Source organism: Elaeis guineensis, chromosome 10 (assembly GCF_000442705.2).
Source record: "Elaeis guineensis isolate ETL-2024a chromosome 10, EG11, whole genome shotgun sequence".
NCBI lineage: Eukaryota > Viridiplantae > Streptophyta > Magnoliopsida > Arecales > Arecaceae > Elaeis > Elaeis guineensis.
This window is the reverse complement of record NC_026002.2, coordinates 36,974,050-36,991,927: the sequence shown is the minus strand read 5'-3', so window position 1 is coordinate 36,991,927 and position 17,878 is coordinate 36,974,050. Positions and strand designations below refer to the sequence as shown.

General features: G+C 35.5%; 1 protein-coding gene across 2 annotated transcripts; it reads left to right on the top strand.

The window, feature by feature from the left end:
* Positions 1-7,882: 7,882 nt before the first annotated feature.
* On the top strand, positions 7,883-17,628 carry LOC105052387 (vacuolar protein sorting-associated protein 36). 2 transcript variants are annotated; one of them, XM_010933182.4, is made up of 8 exons: positions 7,883-8,635; positions 10,913-11,113; positions 13,673-13,766; positions 13,842-13,899; positions 14,109-14,178; positions 16,245-16,380; positions 16,470-16,554; positions 17,099-17,628. In XM_010933182.4, the coding sequence occupies exons 1-8, from the start codon at positions 7,898-7,900 to the stop codon at positions 17,160-17,162; spliced, it is 1,446 nt and encodes a 481-aa protein (XP_010931484.2). In that variant the 5' UTR covers positions 7,883-7,897; the 3' UTR covers positions 17,163-17,628. The 2 variants fall into 2 exon arrangements, with proteins under 2 accessions (XP_010931484.2, XP_010931485.2); XM_010933183.3 differs by lacking the exon at positions 17,099-17,628 and adding an exon at positions 16,658-16,845.
* The last annotated feature ends 250 nt before the right edge of the window (positions 17,629-17,878 follow it).

Genomic DNA, 17,878 nt, shown 5'->3' with positions numbered 1-17,878 from the left:
CCAGAATCAACAATGACATAAAAAATAAATGGTTCTTTCATACACTTCCAAGGTAACATATTATATAGTATTAGCATCATAGGCTACATACTGTAAGAAGTATTCAAATTATCAAAATGATTAAATCTATCTGTCAGTAGATCAAGATGGATATTACACAGGTCACTCATAAAGTATGGATGCTTTGCATCGAAGTCTTTCCACACTATAGAGTCGGTCGGATGGCTAAGTATGTTCTTCTCTAAAACCCGCTGATCATGATGCCATCTCATTTCTTTAGTTGTCTTTATAGATATATACAATCTTTGATGTCTTGGAATCAATAAAAAATATCTCAAAAACTTATGAGGTATCTTCTTTCCTTTACTATTATCGATTTTGTACCTAAGCTCACCGTATTTCGAACATTCACTTGCTTGTTCATTCTCCTTATAAAATAATATATAGTCATTTTTACAAGTATGTATAGGAATATAGTGAAGTCTCAATTCTTGCATGTATGTTTTTTGCTTTAGAATATAATTTTAGAAGTCTCTCTCCATCAAAAAGAGCTGCTTTAATCAATACCAAATTTTAGTCAAATGACTTCTGACTTCATCAGTTCATGATTTTAATATAAAGTAATTTGATAAAAAACTCTAACTTAAAAAATTTTATATAATTTGGATAGAGTAGCTCTCGTACATCCTTTACAAGCTTCGTAAACTGTTCAGAAGTCCCTTCTACCTCATTAATATTGTGTTCATATCAGAACTGCCTTCAGATGTATTAGTACTCATGAGAATATTTGAGTGAACATCCTGATGTAAATCATCCAATAATGAACCTATATTATTATATTCGACAGGTTCAACAGCATCACTATCATCTTCAATATCATTATCGTCGCATACAATTTCATTCGGATCACCCTCCCCATGCTATATCTAGTGAGTGTACTTCTTATCCATACTATAATATAGCAGATGCTCCATAATAAGTGATATGTGATGATATACCATATTGACACATCTTTTGTTTGGATACTTTATCCTACTGGCATTGTTAACCTTATGTCGTGCAAACTCAATAAAATTTCGAACACCTTTTCAAAATTTAGGCAAGAAAATATCTCTAACATTCATCCGATTTTTATTAATACCCATCTAATAACAAAGAAAATCATTAACAATAAAGAAAATACCCTTGACATTCATCCAAATCGGATCCCGACCTGGATCCTGGATTGGATCCAGATTTGACTCAGATCCTGACCAGATCCGACCCGGATCCCAACCAGATCTGACCCAGATCCTGACCCCTATATTTGGTCTATTTTTTCCCCTATTTTTCCTTTGTTTTTTTTTCCATGGAGTCTCAAATGGGTGGAGGGTTGGAGCGGTCGAATATGGAAGCTTAGATTGAGACTTCTCAAAATAGAAAAAGCAGAGAAAAAGTATGGAAAAATATAGTAAAAATCAGTGAAAACAAATAAAATTTCTTTTTTCTGCATAGATTTATCATTTTTTTGGTATTTGTACTAAAAATATTTTCATAGCAAATAATTCCATCACAAAAATCCTATTTTATTGTAGTGCAAACTCAATTTAGGTTTTATGGTTAGTTTAAAGTTTAGGGTTTAGGATTAATTTAGGGTTTAGGATTCAGGATTAATTTAGGGCTTAGCATTTATGGTTTAGAATTTCAGAATTTTAGGATTTCGGATTTAGGATTTTAGGACTTAGAGTCCATGACATACTATCTACAGATTCTGCATATACAAATACAAAGCAATTGCTATCTAATTATTTTATCATCTAAAATGACTTACATAATAAATGCATCATATTACCAACTAATAGGTAAAGTTAAGTTCTATTTCATTTAGAAATTGTATTAATTCTATAGGTCAATTACAGTAATCAAACGATATGCAATAGGGGCCAAAAAAATTTCAACAGTATTTCTCCTTAGTTCTCTCCATACAGCTAAAGATATGTGAGAAAAACTAAAAAAAAATATTATTCGAAATTATTCTCAAACCCTCAATATACTGTTTGTACTGTAATTACTTATAGAATTAATTATAATTTTTAAACTGTCCAAACTGAATAATCAATTGATCAATGTATATAATTCTTTCATCCGTATAAAAATATATAAATATATAAATATCATAGAATTTGTACATTAATCAAAAAATAGATCTATGGTTCTATGCAATGTAAATTTTATAAAAATAAATACCTAATTAATTAGTTAAATTAGCATATAATTTTAAAATATAAATTCATTAAAAAAGATATGGTTGTATAATGAAATTAGATATTGGTAATAAAATCAGATAGCAAGTAACAAGATATGGTTTATATAACAAAATGGCAGAAATCAATGATATAAAAAAATTAAGGGTTGTCAACAACCACTGCATTAGTATATTCAATAATATATGATAATATCAAGATTGATTGGTGCAGTGAATCTTTAAATTATTTGACACTGCATTAAGGTCTCTAAAGTGTTTACTGCATCAGAATGAATTAGATTTGGCACTTTTATATAGTGTGTATTGCTTTTGTTGGTTCTTATTCGGAGAAAATGAGGAAAGCCGCAGGTCACCACCTCTTGCCCAAATTGCTGCCACCTCTCTGGATGGTGGCCGAAAATCATTTGCAAGGGAGAATTCGTTGGTGAGGTAGGATGGGGACTTGCTAGAGGAGGGACCCAAGTACTTGATCCGATCGGGGCCGTATCAGGGGTCTTGGGCTCTCCAAACTTTTCTTTTCCTTTCCTTTCTCGCATTCTCTCCGGAACCCTTTGGAAGCTTCCTGGACCCTTGCAGACGTCAGCCTCATCGGCTCCTCCCTGCCCCACTCTCCTCCCCATCGCATCCCATCAATCTCCGCCACCTCCCATCGGTCTAAAATTTTCTCCCCACCTTGACCTTTCCCTATGACCTATGGCTTCTCGTGGAGGCAACCGTGCGGACCCATCATAGAAAAAAAAAAAAAAAGAAAAGGAAAAAAAACAAACCCCCTTCTCCCTCCTCTATTTAGTGGAAATAGAAAATCCTCCTTCTCCTCTTCTCCGGCATCCTTAGACCTTTCCCATCTACGGCATCGGAGCTACCGTGATTCTTGCGGATGTAGGTCCTCACCGGTATCGGGTCTCCGCACTCCCCCAGCCCCCGGCCCCTGCACTTGCACCCCACGCCCCTCGTGACCCACCCCTTCCCCAGCTCCTACGCCCGGACCCCATCATCGCCCGACGGCACCTGCCACCCCTCCCCCTCCCCCCTCCCTACCCCTACCCCGACCCCTCCCCTCTAGCTAGATGAAATGAAAATAAATAAAAGGGAACCGGCCTTACCTTTGTCAGCAACAGCGGCATGGAGACGTACGACGTGCGGGAGATGGTTTCGATGGTGAGGATTGACGTACGATAAGAGAGGGAGGGAGAGAGCGAGAGAGTCGAGGGAGAAGGGTTTCGACGAGAGAGATGGAGGGAGAGAGGGAAAGCATAGGTGGTGGGGAGGGGTCGGGGGTTTCATGAGAAGTGAGGAGGATTTTACGGGAACCAAGAGAGGCAGGCGGAAGTAACTGAAAAAAATCTGATTTTTATAAAACTTTTAGCAACACAAGATTATTTTCATCACTAAAAACTATTATTAATGATAAATTTTCTAATTCCGTCGCTAATAATTTTTACCAAATTTTTTTTCTCTAAAATTTTTTCTCTAAAAAAATTTAACAAAAAAATTCATAAAAATTTTAATTTATGATGAAAAATAAATTTTCATCATTAATAAACATTATTAGTGATGCAAAATATTTTTTTTGTAGCTAATAATTCTCATCAAAAAAAAATTCTTCTAAAAATTTTTTCATCTAAAAAGTTTAACCAAAAAATTCCATAAAAAATTAATTTACGATGAAACAGTATTTTTCATCACTAATAATTATTATTAGCGATGAAAATATATTTTTGTCACTAATAATTTCCGATAAAAAAAATTTTTCCCTCGAAAAATTTTTTCCTCTAAAAAAATTAACCAAAAAATTAGCGATGGAAAATATTTTTACGTTGCAAATACTTTCTGTAAAATGAAAATTACCCAAAAATTATTTTCCTTTAAAATAAATTTTATTCAAAAATAAATTTTTCATCATGCATAAATTTTTGTTTGATGCACGAAGCGTGTGCATACCATTCGATGCACCACGCACATGCGGACTCACATGGTACGCGATGGACAAGCACAAATGTATGCCACCTATGTTATGATTGCGAATGGGGACGATGAGAATTCTGAGGTGATGCAGAGAGTACAGAAATTTCAATAATTTTTAGACCATTTGATACGAAGCGGTATGCACGTCGTTCGATGCAATACAGGATGCACATTATTCGATGCTCATAATCTTCGAAGTGCAAATGAGCTGGATTGACCCATGACTCAATCCGAATCAATCCGATTAGATCAATTCGAAATTTTTCATCGCAAATAATTGGACATTAGTGATGAAAATATAGCATCCATCAATGATTCATCCCCCTTGACTTTTGCCGTGCTTGAATCAATATTTTTTTTTCTGAGTAAGCCGACAGTCCAAAAACTTTTAAAATTTGAAAGTTAGTATAAAAAGAGAAGGATAGGAGATGAACGGAATGAGTGGAAGAAGAAGTTTGGAGAGTTGCAAGTCTAGACTTTATGGCTAGTTGAAGAGAATGCTAGTATAATAGAGAGGCAAAAGTCGGCAGAAAAAGAGAAGTAGGGCAAAAGTCAATAGAAAAAAATTACCTTCATAAATAATATGTCATTTATTTTTTTAAAATTTTTAATTTTTTATCGATTATTTATGATAAAAAATTTTCATCATAAATAAATTAATATTTATGATGAAAATAAATTTTACATCGCTAATAAAATTATTTGTGAAGAAATATTTTTATTACAAATAATTTATCATTTATTTTTTTAAATTTCTAATTTTTTATTGATTATTTATGATAAAAAAATTTTATTGAAAATAATTTAGTATTTACGATGAAAAATAAATTTTCATCGTAAATATAGTTTATTTGCAGCTAAAAATTTTTATTGTAAATAATCTGCCATTTATTTTTTTTTAATTTTTAATTTTTTATTGATTATTTGCGATGAAAATTTTTAGTCACAAATAATTTACATTTACGATGAAATTATTTTTTTCATCATAAATACTCTATTATTTATGATAAAAAATATTTTTCATCATTAATAATATATTATTTACAATAAAAATATTTTTTCATCATAAATACAGGTATTTGTGATGAAAATATTTTTATAGCAAATAATTTTATTTCAAAAACCATGATTTCTTATTGTCCAAAGGAGGGGAGGGGGTTGGTGGCACCGGAGCCGGGGGAGAAGATGGGAGGGGGTTTGGTGGTCGCATGAAGCTAGGTATAGTGCGGACGGTGGGTGCAGCGCGGATGGCGGTGAGATGGAGCCACGATGGGGGCAGCACAGATGGCTGTAGCCTGGGCCTCACGTGACACGGGGTGGGGGGGAGGCGGCGGGAGGATGGGAGGAGAAGGGGAAAAAAGAAAAAGAGAAAAAATATTTAGGAAAGGAGAGGAAAAAAATAAAAAAATATTATTATTTTATTATTAATAATAATTTAAAATTTTATTTTTAAATAATAATAAAATAGTATTTTAAAAAAATTAGAAAAAATAATATCTTAAAAAATAAAAGTAGGGGAGGGATTAGAGATGAAAACAATACTTTTTTTAAAAAAATTATTTTTTTTAAAATAAAATATTATAAAAATAATAATAATATTTTTTAAAAATACTAATTTATTATTATTTAAAAATGATAATATATTATTTTCTAATTTTAAAAATATACTAATGATGAAGTATGTCGCATTTTGTTCTCCCCGTCGCTCCCTTCGAATTTGTATCTCCCTCGGTTGAGGGGGGGAGGATGGAACAAAGCCCTTCCATCCTCTGCCCCTTCCATCCTTTATCCATGCTCGTGCCAACTGTTAGTGCTCTCTCGCTCGCTCTATTCCGCCTTTCGTATCTTGCTCGCCTATGATGCTCTTGCCACAACCCCCGACCGAGGAAGATAGAAAAGTCTGTGGATCCTCTACTTACACATTATCTTTTTTATATAATATTTTATTATTAATAAAATAATAATATTTAATTATTACTACTATAATAATAATTTATTATTAATCAAATAATAATATTTTATTATCAATTAAAAATAATTATTTTAAAATAATAATATTTTAATATTTTTAAACTAATAATAAAAATATTATTTTTTAAAATAATATTTTGAAAAAAATAATTTATTATTATTATTTTAAAATTAATATTTTTTCTGTATCAAATTATTAATAATAATAACATAATAATATATTTTTCTTTTTTCTCTCTTCAAATATTTTTTTCTTTTTTTCTCTCTCCAAATATTTTTTTTTCTTTTTTTCCTTCAAATTATTATTTTTTGATTGATAATAAAATATTATTATTTGATTAATAATAAATTATTATTTTAATTATAATAATAAAATATTATTATTTTATTAATAATAAAAATATTATATAAAAAGGATAATGTGTAAGCGAATGATCCACGAGCTTTTCTTTCTCCCTCGATCAGGGGGTGGTGGTGGGGGCACATGGACAAGCGATGAACGGACAGTGGAATCGAGTAAGCGAGAGAGCACTAACAGTTGGTATGAGTGTGGACAGAGGATGGAGGGGGCGGAGGATGAAAGGGCTCGATTCTGTGGCGGACAGAGGATGGAGGGGGTGGAGGATGGAAGGGCTCGATTCCATGGTGGACAGAGGATGGAGGGGGCAGAGGACGGAAGGGCTCAATTTCGTCCCCCCCCACCGAAAGAGAGAGAAATTTGAAGGGAGGGGCAGGGAGAATGAAAGGCGACATACTCCATCATTAGTATATTTTTAAAATTAAAAAATAATATATTATTATTTTTAAATAATAATAAATTAATTTTTAATATATTATTATTATTTTTATAATATTTTATTTTTTAAAAATAGTATTTTTTAAAAATATTATTTTCGTCTCTTATCTCTCCCCTATTTTTATTTTTTAAAATATTATTTTTTTTAATTTTTTTTAAAATACTACTTTATTATTATTTAAAAATAATATTTTAAATTATTATTAATAATAAAATAATAATATTTTTTTTCTTTTTCCTCTCTCTCCAAATATATATTTTTTTAATTTTTTTTCTTCCTTTTTCTTCTCTTCTTTCCGTGGTCCCTATATCTCCCATCGTGTGAGGTCCAGGCCGCGGCCATCCATGCCTCCTATCGTGGCCCCGCCCCACTATTATCTCTACCACACCCACCGTCTGCACCGCATCCGGCTCCATGCGACCACCAAATCCTCTTTTTTTTCCTCCTCTTCTTTGACTTCGGCACCACCAACCCCCTCACCTCTCCTCTCCGACCTCGGACGCTTTCTGTGCCTCCCGCATCCCATGCGACCACCCCCGCACTCTTTGTAGTCTCACCCTACCGCCATCTCTTCTCTTTTTCTTCTCCGATTCTGATAAACTCGAGCCTGACTCTGTGCGAGCATCGATGACCATCAGTGCCTTTCTATCCATGCTCTCCATTAGAATGGAGTGGAAAAAAAATGAAGGTCGATCGTATAAAAAAAAAAAAAATTATTGGTTCAACTCATAATTTTAAATTTTTTGGCCCATGTTAGATGGATACGTGGATTTGAAAATGTAGGATCAACTCACTCACGATTCTAGCTGAAGTGGCAGAACCCGCACTTGCGAAAATAGTTTCCGAACCACCATATTCTCAAAATATTTTATTAAAAAAAATTATTTAAAAAAAAATCCGAACTTTACCATTTCATGAAATGGCTGGTTCGATCAAGTTGAAAGGGTCACAAGGGTTGCCGGGACTGCAAAGACGCCCGCTTCTGTTTCCTCCCCTCGACGAATCCAAACCCTTCTCTCGCTGGCCTCCGGCAAATCTCTTCCGCGAGACGATGGCTGCGAACTGGCTCGCGCCGGTCCTCCTCACCGCCTCCGGCCGACCCGTCTTCCTCCCCAACGAGGTCGAGCGCTGCCTCATATCTGCCGTCGACCTCGATGCCGAGGAGAACCCTGCCCTCCCCACTCTCCGATCGGGCCTTCTCGTCCTCACCTCCCACCGTATCCTGTGGATCGACGAATCCTCCACCTCTGGCCGTGCCATTCCCCTCGCCGCCGTGGTCCACGCCTTTCCCCCTAAGAAGTCGCTGCGGAGCATGTTCGCCAGCCCTAGGATCCGGATCCAGGTGTCAGTGTCGCCGGACGGGAGGGTAGGGGAGAAGGGAACGCGGTCGGAGATGGTGACGATCGTGATGAGGGGGAAGAACGACCCAGACGTGTTCTACGGGAGGCTGCTGGAGGTCCTGAGGTCGAGGACGTGGGAGGCGTCAGAGGGATCGGAAGGGAGGGAGCGGGGATCGGGATCGGGGGAGGGGGAGGGGTCGGCGAGGGTGAGGATGCCGGTGGTGGGGGTTTCGGGGATTCTCAGGAAGGAGCAGGAGATGTGGGAGAGCACGGACAAGAGCTTGCAGGAGGCGTTCCACGACCTGAACGCTCTTATGGTTCGTAATTGATTTCCGTTGTTCTTCTATTTTATCTTTTGAAGTTAGAGCTCACGGCCACTAGAATGCTGTATTCTATGATCTTACGGCGTTTTGCATCGTTGTCACACTTTTTCTAGAAAAAAAATGGAAATAGGAATTCTATTTCCTTTTTTCTTCCTCCAAATTTCTGGCAACAGAAAACATGTTTGGTCCGTTCTCTCTTTTTTTTTCTTTTAATTTTTTAACAATGAGGGCCGGCGACGAGGGAGAGGGAGTTGGGATGGGCCGGCGACGAGGGAGAGGGAGTTGGGATGGGCCGGCGACGAGGGAGAGGGAAGAGGCAGTCGAGAGAGCGGCAGAGGAAAAGGAAGTGAGTATGGGGCCAGTGACGCAGCCAGGTACGAGGGTTGGCTCAGCACTGGGGAGCTGGTGTGGTTGGGCGGGGGCAACGGGGCTGATGGTGCGATTGGGCAGAAAAAGAGGGGTTGGGAGGACAAGGGTGAAAACCCACTTGAAAAAAATGAAGTGAAAAATTCTCACTTTCACCTTGTTCATAATAATGGATTTTTTTAATAAAAAAGAACAAAGAAACAGAAAGAGGTAACCAAACATGTTTTTTTTTGCATTGAATTTCATGTTTCTATTTTTTTTTTGAAAAAAAAAAAGAAACAGCAAAAAAATATCAAACAAAGTTTCGATCTTTTTCTATATATTCTAGAAGGTTGTGTAATAGTTATTCGTTTATGTGAATGATGTATGACGCAAGGCTGCACTAAATTGTTTCCTTATTTCGCTTTTGTTGGATTATACGTTCCTTTCCACTGGTATGTTCTGAAATGGTGTATGTTGCTTGTTATATTTGTTTGAAATTGAAATACTTTTTGGCATATTTGGGGCAGCTTTTTTCGAGGACATCATAAGCTAGGCTTAAGAAGATATGATTTTGGGCCCTCCTGATCATTTTAGTTAAGGACACTTCTTAAGACTCTAGAATTCCAGATTATTCCTCCCACCTTTAATGCAATTTTTAAAGTTCTGCTGGAGTGGCAGATCCTCATATGATTTTGCTTACTGTCTTTAAAACATCTCTTGGGAATTTATGACGATGCATTATGGCTGCTGGAACTCCAGTGGAACCTCTTCTGACAGTAAACACAGATGAAACATGCAAAACTTGAACCTCTTTGGAGTTTAACTTCTCCTTCTCCTCCTTTCTCTTTTTCTTTTTCTCCCCCCATGTGATAGAGAGGAGTGTGAATCACGATCCTAAAACTGACAAGCTTTTTATAGATACTCGTCTATGGTCTGCCTTTTCGCTTCTTCTATGCATTTAGATGCTTACATTTGTCTCTACATGATTTGACTGCCTCACACATGCTAAATGGAACAGATGAGCCTGTCAGATAATTTTTTAATAAAATTGGACCATTTCGCCTCGCACAACATTTCTTTAGGATGTTTGACATAAGTCCAAAGGAGAAGCAATAACCTTTTCAATGCAATACACCTTCAAAAATGGGATAGGGCAACAACTTGTTATTATGTTTGAGACTGCCTCTAGAGGTATATACTTTCATATTCCTTCCAAACAGTAATATCATTTATCATTGTTAGTCTCATGTCATTTGTTAATTTTGTTTACTCTTTCTTTTCTTAATTTTGAAAGAAACAATTCTATGTAACCAAAAAAAAAAAAAAGAAACAATTCTATAACACTTTTGTGGGCATGTGCTGTTTTTGTCGTCATAGTTAGCTAAACTATTATTATTAATTATGGGCAGCATTATAAATAGCATATTGCAATACTTTTTTGTGGGTTGTGAATTTAGATGCACACATGACTAGTTGTGGTTTATTGACATAAAACTGAACATTTGGATATTTTTCACACGGTTGTTCATGTAACTGTGTATCATGTGATGACTAAAAACAACTGTTGCATTTATTTGCAAAAGAATTAATCAAGTTTGACTTTCTTGTTTTTCTAGGGATTTCGAAGAATATATAAAAATTGTTCAATAACAGTTATATCAGCATCTTTTCCTGAGATTTAAGTGCCAACACCCAACAAGCATTACCAACATTTGAGCCCATCCATAGTTGGGTCAAAATGGTAGTTCTTAATTGATTTGTAGGTTCTCCAGACAAATTCTAGGTCTATAGAAGCTTCTTTTGCACTCTTTTGGTGGTGGTTTTGTTTGCTATAGCTTTTTATGCACTCTTTCATGGGCTTTTTTGTGCTATTATTTATCTTCCAACATCCTCATGAAGGACTAAAGAGAGGGACTTGTGCAGAGTAAAGCTAAGGAGATGGTGCAGCTGGCCGAGAAAATGAGGCAAAAGCTATTATTAGGATCAAGTGCTCAAGGAAGTGCAAATGATGATGAGTTGGGCTCTAAACAAGAGATGCAGGATTGGCTACTAAGTGTTGGTATTGTGTCACCAGTCACAAAAGAGTCTGCAGGTGCTCTATATCATCAACAATTATCTCGTCAGGTACGTACATGTCCGCTTAGAGCTTTGTTTTAGTTTCATTCATTTGTTATAGCTTGGATAAGGCCGAGGGTTTAAATACAATTGGAATGGGAGGTAGAACTGGTACTGTACTGTTCTAGCATGATTCTGGCATTTGGACACCCCTGATAGCCTAAATCTGAAAACGGGGGCATCTTGGTTGGATCAGGTTGGTATTGACCGATATGGAGCCCAATTTGCTCGGTACAATGCTTGGGTTGTGTGCCTTTGTTGAAACAAGTTGGTACTAGCAGGTACCAAGAATGGCTCAACCAATTCGAATGGCGGCATGATGGGGTTTAATATGAAAAATTGTTTGAGCGAGAGGAGAAGCAAGTAGACCTCATCCATCATGTTGGCATTGAGAGGACAGTCATGACGATGTCCAAGATGGTGGTGGAGGGCGCAGATAGGGGGAGTGTAGGGCAGCAAATGGAGGAGTGGAGGAATTAAGGGGGGGTTAGGGCATGAGGTTAGGGGTGTGGAGCAGGAGTAAAGGAGAGTTTTTTTTTTTTTTTTAAATTTATTTTTTTAATGTAGAATCAGTAAAAGGAGAAATTTACATAAAAAGTACCAAAAGATTACAATATCAGACATTCATCCCTATGATTGGAGGTTTATATTTGCTATGAAAATAAATAGGTTTAAATTTAAGTGACATGCTTGATTGAATTTTTTACCATCTGAAAATTTATTTTCGCCAATAACTTTCAGTTTGCCATCGTTAACATTATAACAAATATTTTTGATTATCCTGGTAAATTAAACTTTCAATCAAATTATTATTCTATTTGGATGTATTTAAAGGTTTGCATGTTCTCATATTTTTTGTGCCATCTAGAAGAAATATTGTCCCCAGTAGTTTTCTATGTCATCATTAAAGTTATGATGATTTTTTTTTTTTTTTTTGTCTAGTTGAGCTGTTTTTTGTCAACAAAATCATTACTTTAGTATCCGGATGAATCATTAAAATTATTCTTATCATCATTATTTTGTTTAGAAGAATTTTTAAAAGGCAACCATAGCAATTATGTATAGTTAAATCATTAATTAGTAATTCCTGTATATTATATAACGAATTCATGAATATACTAATTTCAGAAATGTATACATATATTTCAGAAAAGGTATATCATTAAAATTAATTTTGTGGCTGACATGAATGTATTAATTTCTTGAACAGAAATACCAATAAAAAATGTTAATTTAAGGATATATAATTTTCTTTGTGTGGAAAAATTTACAGATGTATATTTATTGTAAGGATATGAATATATAAAATTTTTGTTTATTTTCAGAAAATATATGTATATATAGTGGCAATATAAATATACAATATTTATTTTTGCGGGGCTGGTAAAAATAATATTGCACATGGGATTCGCATCCATGCACGTGTGCATGGGTCTTCCTCTTAACCACCAAGGCAAGAGAGGAGATACCTTCGAAAGAAACAAATATTATACTTATTTAAAAGAAGCAATCATTTTGAAAAAATAGGGACTTTTGGGTGTCCCGGTTCAAGACCAGCATGCTGCCTTGCATTGTGTGTTGGTACAGGACAAGTTGGTTCCTTACTAGTCTGGCAAAAACCCGATACCACCTTGGGTACTATTTTTTAAAACCTTGGATACAATATTTTCAGATGTTTGCAGATAAACATTACTTGTTAATAGAATTAGAGGGGCTTATGTTCTAACTTATATTTACATTTCCAATCATGTTATCATATGGTATTCCAATATAAGCCACTTTATTAGTTTGTTATTTGCATTATATTCAGCTTGACTTCTAAGAATCATTATCCAACAAGTCCAACTGAAAAAATTATTCCTTTAGTGCATTTCTTGACATCAAAGTCAAGGGCTGATATGTTGAATCCTTCCTAGCTAATGCCAAATGGATGCTTTGTAGCCAACAGTTTGCACTGTACTGAAGCAATAGCAAACGATTAACCACCTTATCCGGTACCTATCTAACTGATAGTAATAATTGACTTTTAAATTTTGCTGTTCGGAGTATTTCTTCCCCTTAAACTTATGTATTCCAGTTCAAGGCCTTTAATCTGAGAATGATGAACATATTGTTAAGATTCAAGATTGCCTTAAGGTGGCAGTTAGTAGATGAGGAACACAAGTTTGGTGTCAAATGGTTATGCCAATTCTAATCTATCAAGCTGGCACGATGGCTTATCTGTTCAGGGTCATTGTCAATATATGATTAGTTTGATCCTTAGACATACTTGAGTACCATACCTAGCATCAAAAATATGTCTGTAGCTGTTCTTGCGAACAAAAATTTAGGATATGCGTGGTTTGAGTCTGATCGATAAATGATCAATGTCTCTCTTAAGGAGTTGTATATGGATAAATGTTCATTTCCTATGTGAATGATTTGCCAGCACGAAGGAATTTGGTAGCCAGACAATTGGAAATTCAAGCATAAAATTTTTTCCTGGTGCAATTTTTCATCTTAGGTAGAAAGCACTTGTAAGAAGCCAGATCATTTTTGGTGAAATGGTTTTGTTTTATTTTCCGTCAGCTAGCAGATTTTGTCAAATTACCACTTGAAAAGGCTGGAGGGCTGATTGCATTGATAGACATTTACTGTCTGTTTAATCGTGCAAGAGGAACAGGTATTTTAATTTGGGCTTGTTTCTTTCTTGTAATTCTCTAGTTTCCCAAGGTTAATTATTTGCTATTCTTTCTAGAACTGATTTCGCCGGAGGACCTTTTACAAGCCTGTGCACTTTGGGAGAAATTTGATGTGTATGCACGTCAGAACCTTCAATCTTTTTCAGGTTCCGAAACCGCTTTTGATTCAATGACTTCATATTAAGCAAGCTATACAAAACAATCAAAGTTGTCAGATCCAATGTTTTACTATCCACTATGCTACTGAGCTAGATTCTCTGAGGTATCCTTTATTTTTGTTCATTTTCAGCCTGTGCTCATAGGTATTAATTTCTAATTAACAGCCCAGTAATGCTTAGGAAATTTGATAGTGGCGTAATGGTTATTCAGAATAAGGCCCACAGTGATGATGAGGTATTTCATATTTTCTTCTTCCATGTTTTGATTACATTATGAATGTTCCACTTTCATATCCCCATGTATCTTTTGCATAACTTAATGCCGATTATTTTCTAATCAATAATTTTTTTCTGTACTTATTGTTTTAATAATTATGGCCTTTGAACTTGATAGTCACTTGTTTCTGATATCTGAACGTGTTACGATCACTCGAATATGTGAAAACAAATTTCAAGCCCTTTAATAGGATTCATTAGTAGTGTGGGTGACCTGTTTCTTGAGGCTTCTATAGGAACCTCAGTTAATTACATCCTCTTTATATGAACACCTACAATCAAGTGACCAAGAATCCCTTTAACCCATCCTTTAACAAATTATTATTATGCAAGCAACTATGGTAGATAAAATATGATAGAATCCTGCAAGCAACTATGGTAGATAAAATATGATAGAATACATGTGATGTAGTCCACATGATAAAATTAATGGTAATTGATGAACAAAAGATATTACAAAAATGGACAAGTGTGGTGCTATATGTGTCAACTCTGCAATGGCACCATAAATCCTAATAGATAGTAGAGCAATAGCTAAACCTGCGAATCCAAACTGAAAGTGTCTAGGATGACACCATAAAATCCCAATGGAGTAACAACAACCTTGCTTTGAGAGCTCAATATGCATGAGATATGGTGGGACCTTGTCACACAGATTAGAGTTTATTGATATGATATTACAACCGAACCATGCCACCTTCATGAACTGAGGACAGATGGCAGCAAGCAGTGCAAATTCGTTATCTTGGGTCCAAGGAAAGAACATGAGACCATGAACTTGCATAGGAATAAAAAAGACAAAAAAGCCATTACCTAATAATGGTCCTGGACTCCCAGCTATCCGGGGCCCTAGGAAGGGCAAACTCAGGACAAACCTAACTTTGGTATTTTTTGCAGAAAATAGCTGCACCAGGATACAAGCCTGTGCCATTGTGCTTGTCAACCCAACCCTTTTAGCATTTTTTTACGCCAAGCAATGGCCCCGTAGACCTGCATGGAATAACAACAAAATGATCAATTTTACTGGTCTATCATGAAGTAAACAAACAAGGTTTAAAACAGAGTCATTACTCCTGAATATATCTATGATAACTCCAATGAGCAGTTAGCTTCATAGATTCATTCATATGTTCAGCCAATGAGGATATACCATTTGATGACATTAATTATTTTATCATCATATATCCAGATGAACTAAGCTAAAACTTAGGATGATTTTCTTTGCGTGTAGCTGAACTTTTGTTGGTGAAAAGCTGAATAGTGTATTGTTTATTTGTATATTAGATCTGAAAAAAGTTGCAGATGGTTGGGTGGGAAATAACATGAACAATTGGAGGAAGACAGAGTATACCGATGTATGGTGGGAATAAAAGGAAACAACAGTGTTCAAGATTAGAGAAGATTTACAGTTTCAAACCAGCTGGTTGTTGGGCAAAAGTTCAGTCTTGTTTGAGCTGTAGGAACGAGATGAGCAAAGTTATAAAACCACCATTTCTAAGTGCAATATCATTCCTTAAAAATTTTTGACATTTCCCCTCCTGTAAAATCACCATCCTCAGCCTTCTCACATGCTAGATGGCTTGATGATCCATTGTTGCATCACATACTGTGCATCATGGCACAAATCATCCAGTGAGAAGAGGCCTTTTCTTGATGTGTTGAGATGCCATTTATGTGCCAATCAAATGGTAGATTTGATAGACGATGCTGATCTAATGATTTTAATCTTTTGGTGGGTGTAAATACATCCCCAACAGATTTTATATATATATATATATATATATATATATATATATATATATATATATATATATACTGATAAAGAGACTAAGTGGCATAAGAAACATCAAATTTGAAAATAATTGGAGAACCAGCATATCTTTAACTCTTTTTTTATTTTTTGTACATACTTAAGTACATATTATGATTATCTATTTGTCTGTTTATTATTTCTTTTCCTGTATCTTTGCTTTTCCTACTCTTGGCTTTCTTCAGTTTCATGGTTTATAGTTTTATCTGAGATAGGTTTTTGCAAGAATCACATCCCTGGCACAGAAGCCGGATGCCCTACGGATGGGAATAAGCCCCAGTGATGCTGCATTGACTTTAGGAATTGCACCAGCTCTGGCCAAGGAACACATGCTAACTGCTGAAAGCAAAGGTATGCATGGTTGAGTTGCCTACATTTCTTGATAGTTTCTTATTTCCTCCAAATTATCAAGGCTTTAGCTAACATCAATATTTTTTCAGGTCTTTTATGCAGAGATGTTAGCCCTGATGGCTTCCGCTTTTACATTAATTTATTCAAAGAAATAGATCCAAGTGATATATATTCGTAAGTACAATCATGGTGAATTCAGATAGCATCTTAATTTTGTTATGAGGTTTCTTGTGCTTCAGGTGACTGGTATACTAATTTGGGCATCCCATCTTTATAGAAGCTACAATTTATACATTTGAGGACTGCATCGCTGCCTCCTGTTTCCTCAACATCCATTGGGAGTGGTTACTTATCTCTGCAGAAAATAGAGATCGATTATTAAAAGGAGAAATAAATCATATTTCTTATTTGGAGCACCAAACAGATTTCTGAATCCTTCTGGGATTAACATGATGAATATGCATGAATGTGATGGCACACCTTGCATTATTTTTTGTCACCCGTCTTCCAGTAAAACCTGATCCCATTAACCTATTACAAAAATTCATCTGAAGTAGTTTGTATTGTTTAAATATGAGTTCCTACTGGGTACAATTTTCATCTTCCTATGTTTTTTTGGGATATCATGTTTGAGATGTGTTCCTTTTTTCACCCTCCAGCTTTATATTATTGTCAGGAATAATGGATCATATATGATTGACACTTTGTTCATTTGCAGGATTAAGATTACTGGACTCTTGGATGCTTGGGTTTCTGCTGTGTCTATCTCTGGACAGACATAGCATTCTGTCTATTAATATTTTTCAGATGACGAATCTTATTTGATCAGCAGAAAGCAGCAGTCAGTGAAAATAATGGTGTTGACCTGAAGCACGTGGTCTTACTGGTTTCGCAGCATTTTGTGTTGCCTTCATGACAGCATCCATATCGAGGCTTGGAGGTGCACTCATTGCTCACTGTATGAAGTAGACTAAGAATATTAGATTTGAGAAATAAGGCTACTCTATGTTTGCATGCTCATTTGTGTTCAAAGCACCTGCGACCTCAATGTTATGTTAATAGTCATTGTTTTGATTACCGTCAGCTGGTAAAATTAAGTATAGCTCAGTTATCCAGTGTACATGGGTCTACACTAACAATGGGTAGATTTAGAAACAGAAAGGAAACATTGTTATCTGTTTAACTAATATCAGTACATGTGATCTATCCAGCATGCAGAGTGTTTCTCTAGTTGGATTTTCTTTCCAATCTCTAATTTGTTTGTAACTGGGATTGACTTATCTCTTTGATGGTTTGTTGGTCCATGGGATGTGTTGGAAGTCGGAACCGTGGTTTCTCATAAAGGATTTTATGGTGATTTTGTTAACAACATTCGTGTTTGCATCGTGGGATAAGTTTGTAGTTTTATGGCTAAATATATGAAGGTGCACTGTTATATACTCTTTCAAGTCGTACAGCTCCTTGTTGGAGTTCTGTTTTGGTTATTAGCATCAATAAA

What these genes read in the sequence shown, in the direction of transcription:
- LOC105052387 (XM_010933182.4), top strand. Translation starts at nt 7,898, where the DNA reads ATGGCTGGTTCGATCAAGTTGAAAGGGTCACAAGGGTTGCCGGGACTG. An exon ending in ATCAACAATTATCTCGTCAG is followed by an intron (nt 11,114 to 13,672) that starts GTACGTACATGT and finishes ATTTTCCGTCAG; the next exon opens with CTAGCAGATTTTGTCAAATT. An exon ending in AGGCCCACAGTGATGATGAG is followed by an intron (nt 14,179 to 16,244) that starts GTATTTCATATT and finishes TATCTGAGATAG; the next exon opens with GTTTTTGCAAGAATCACATC.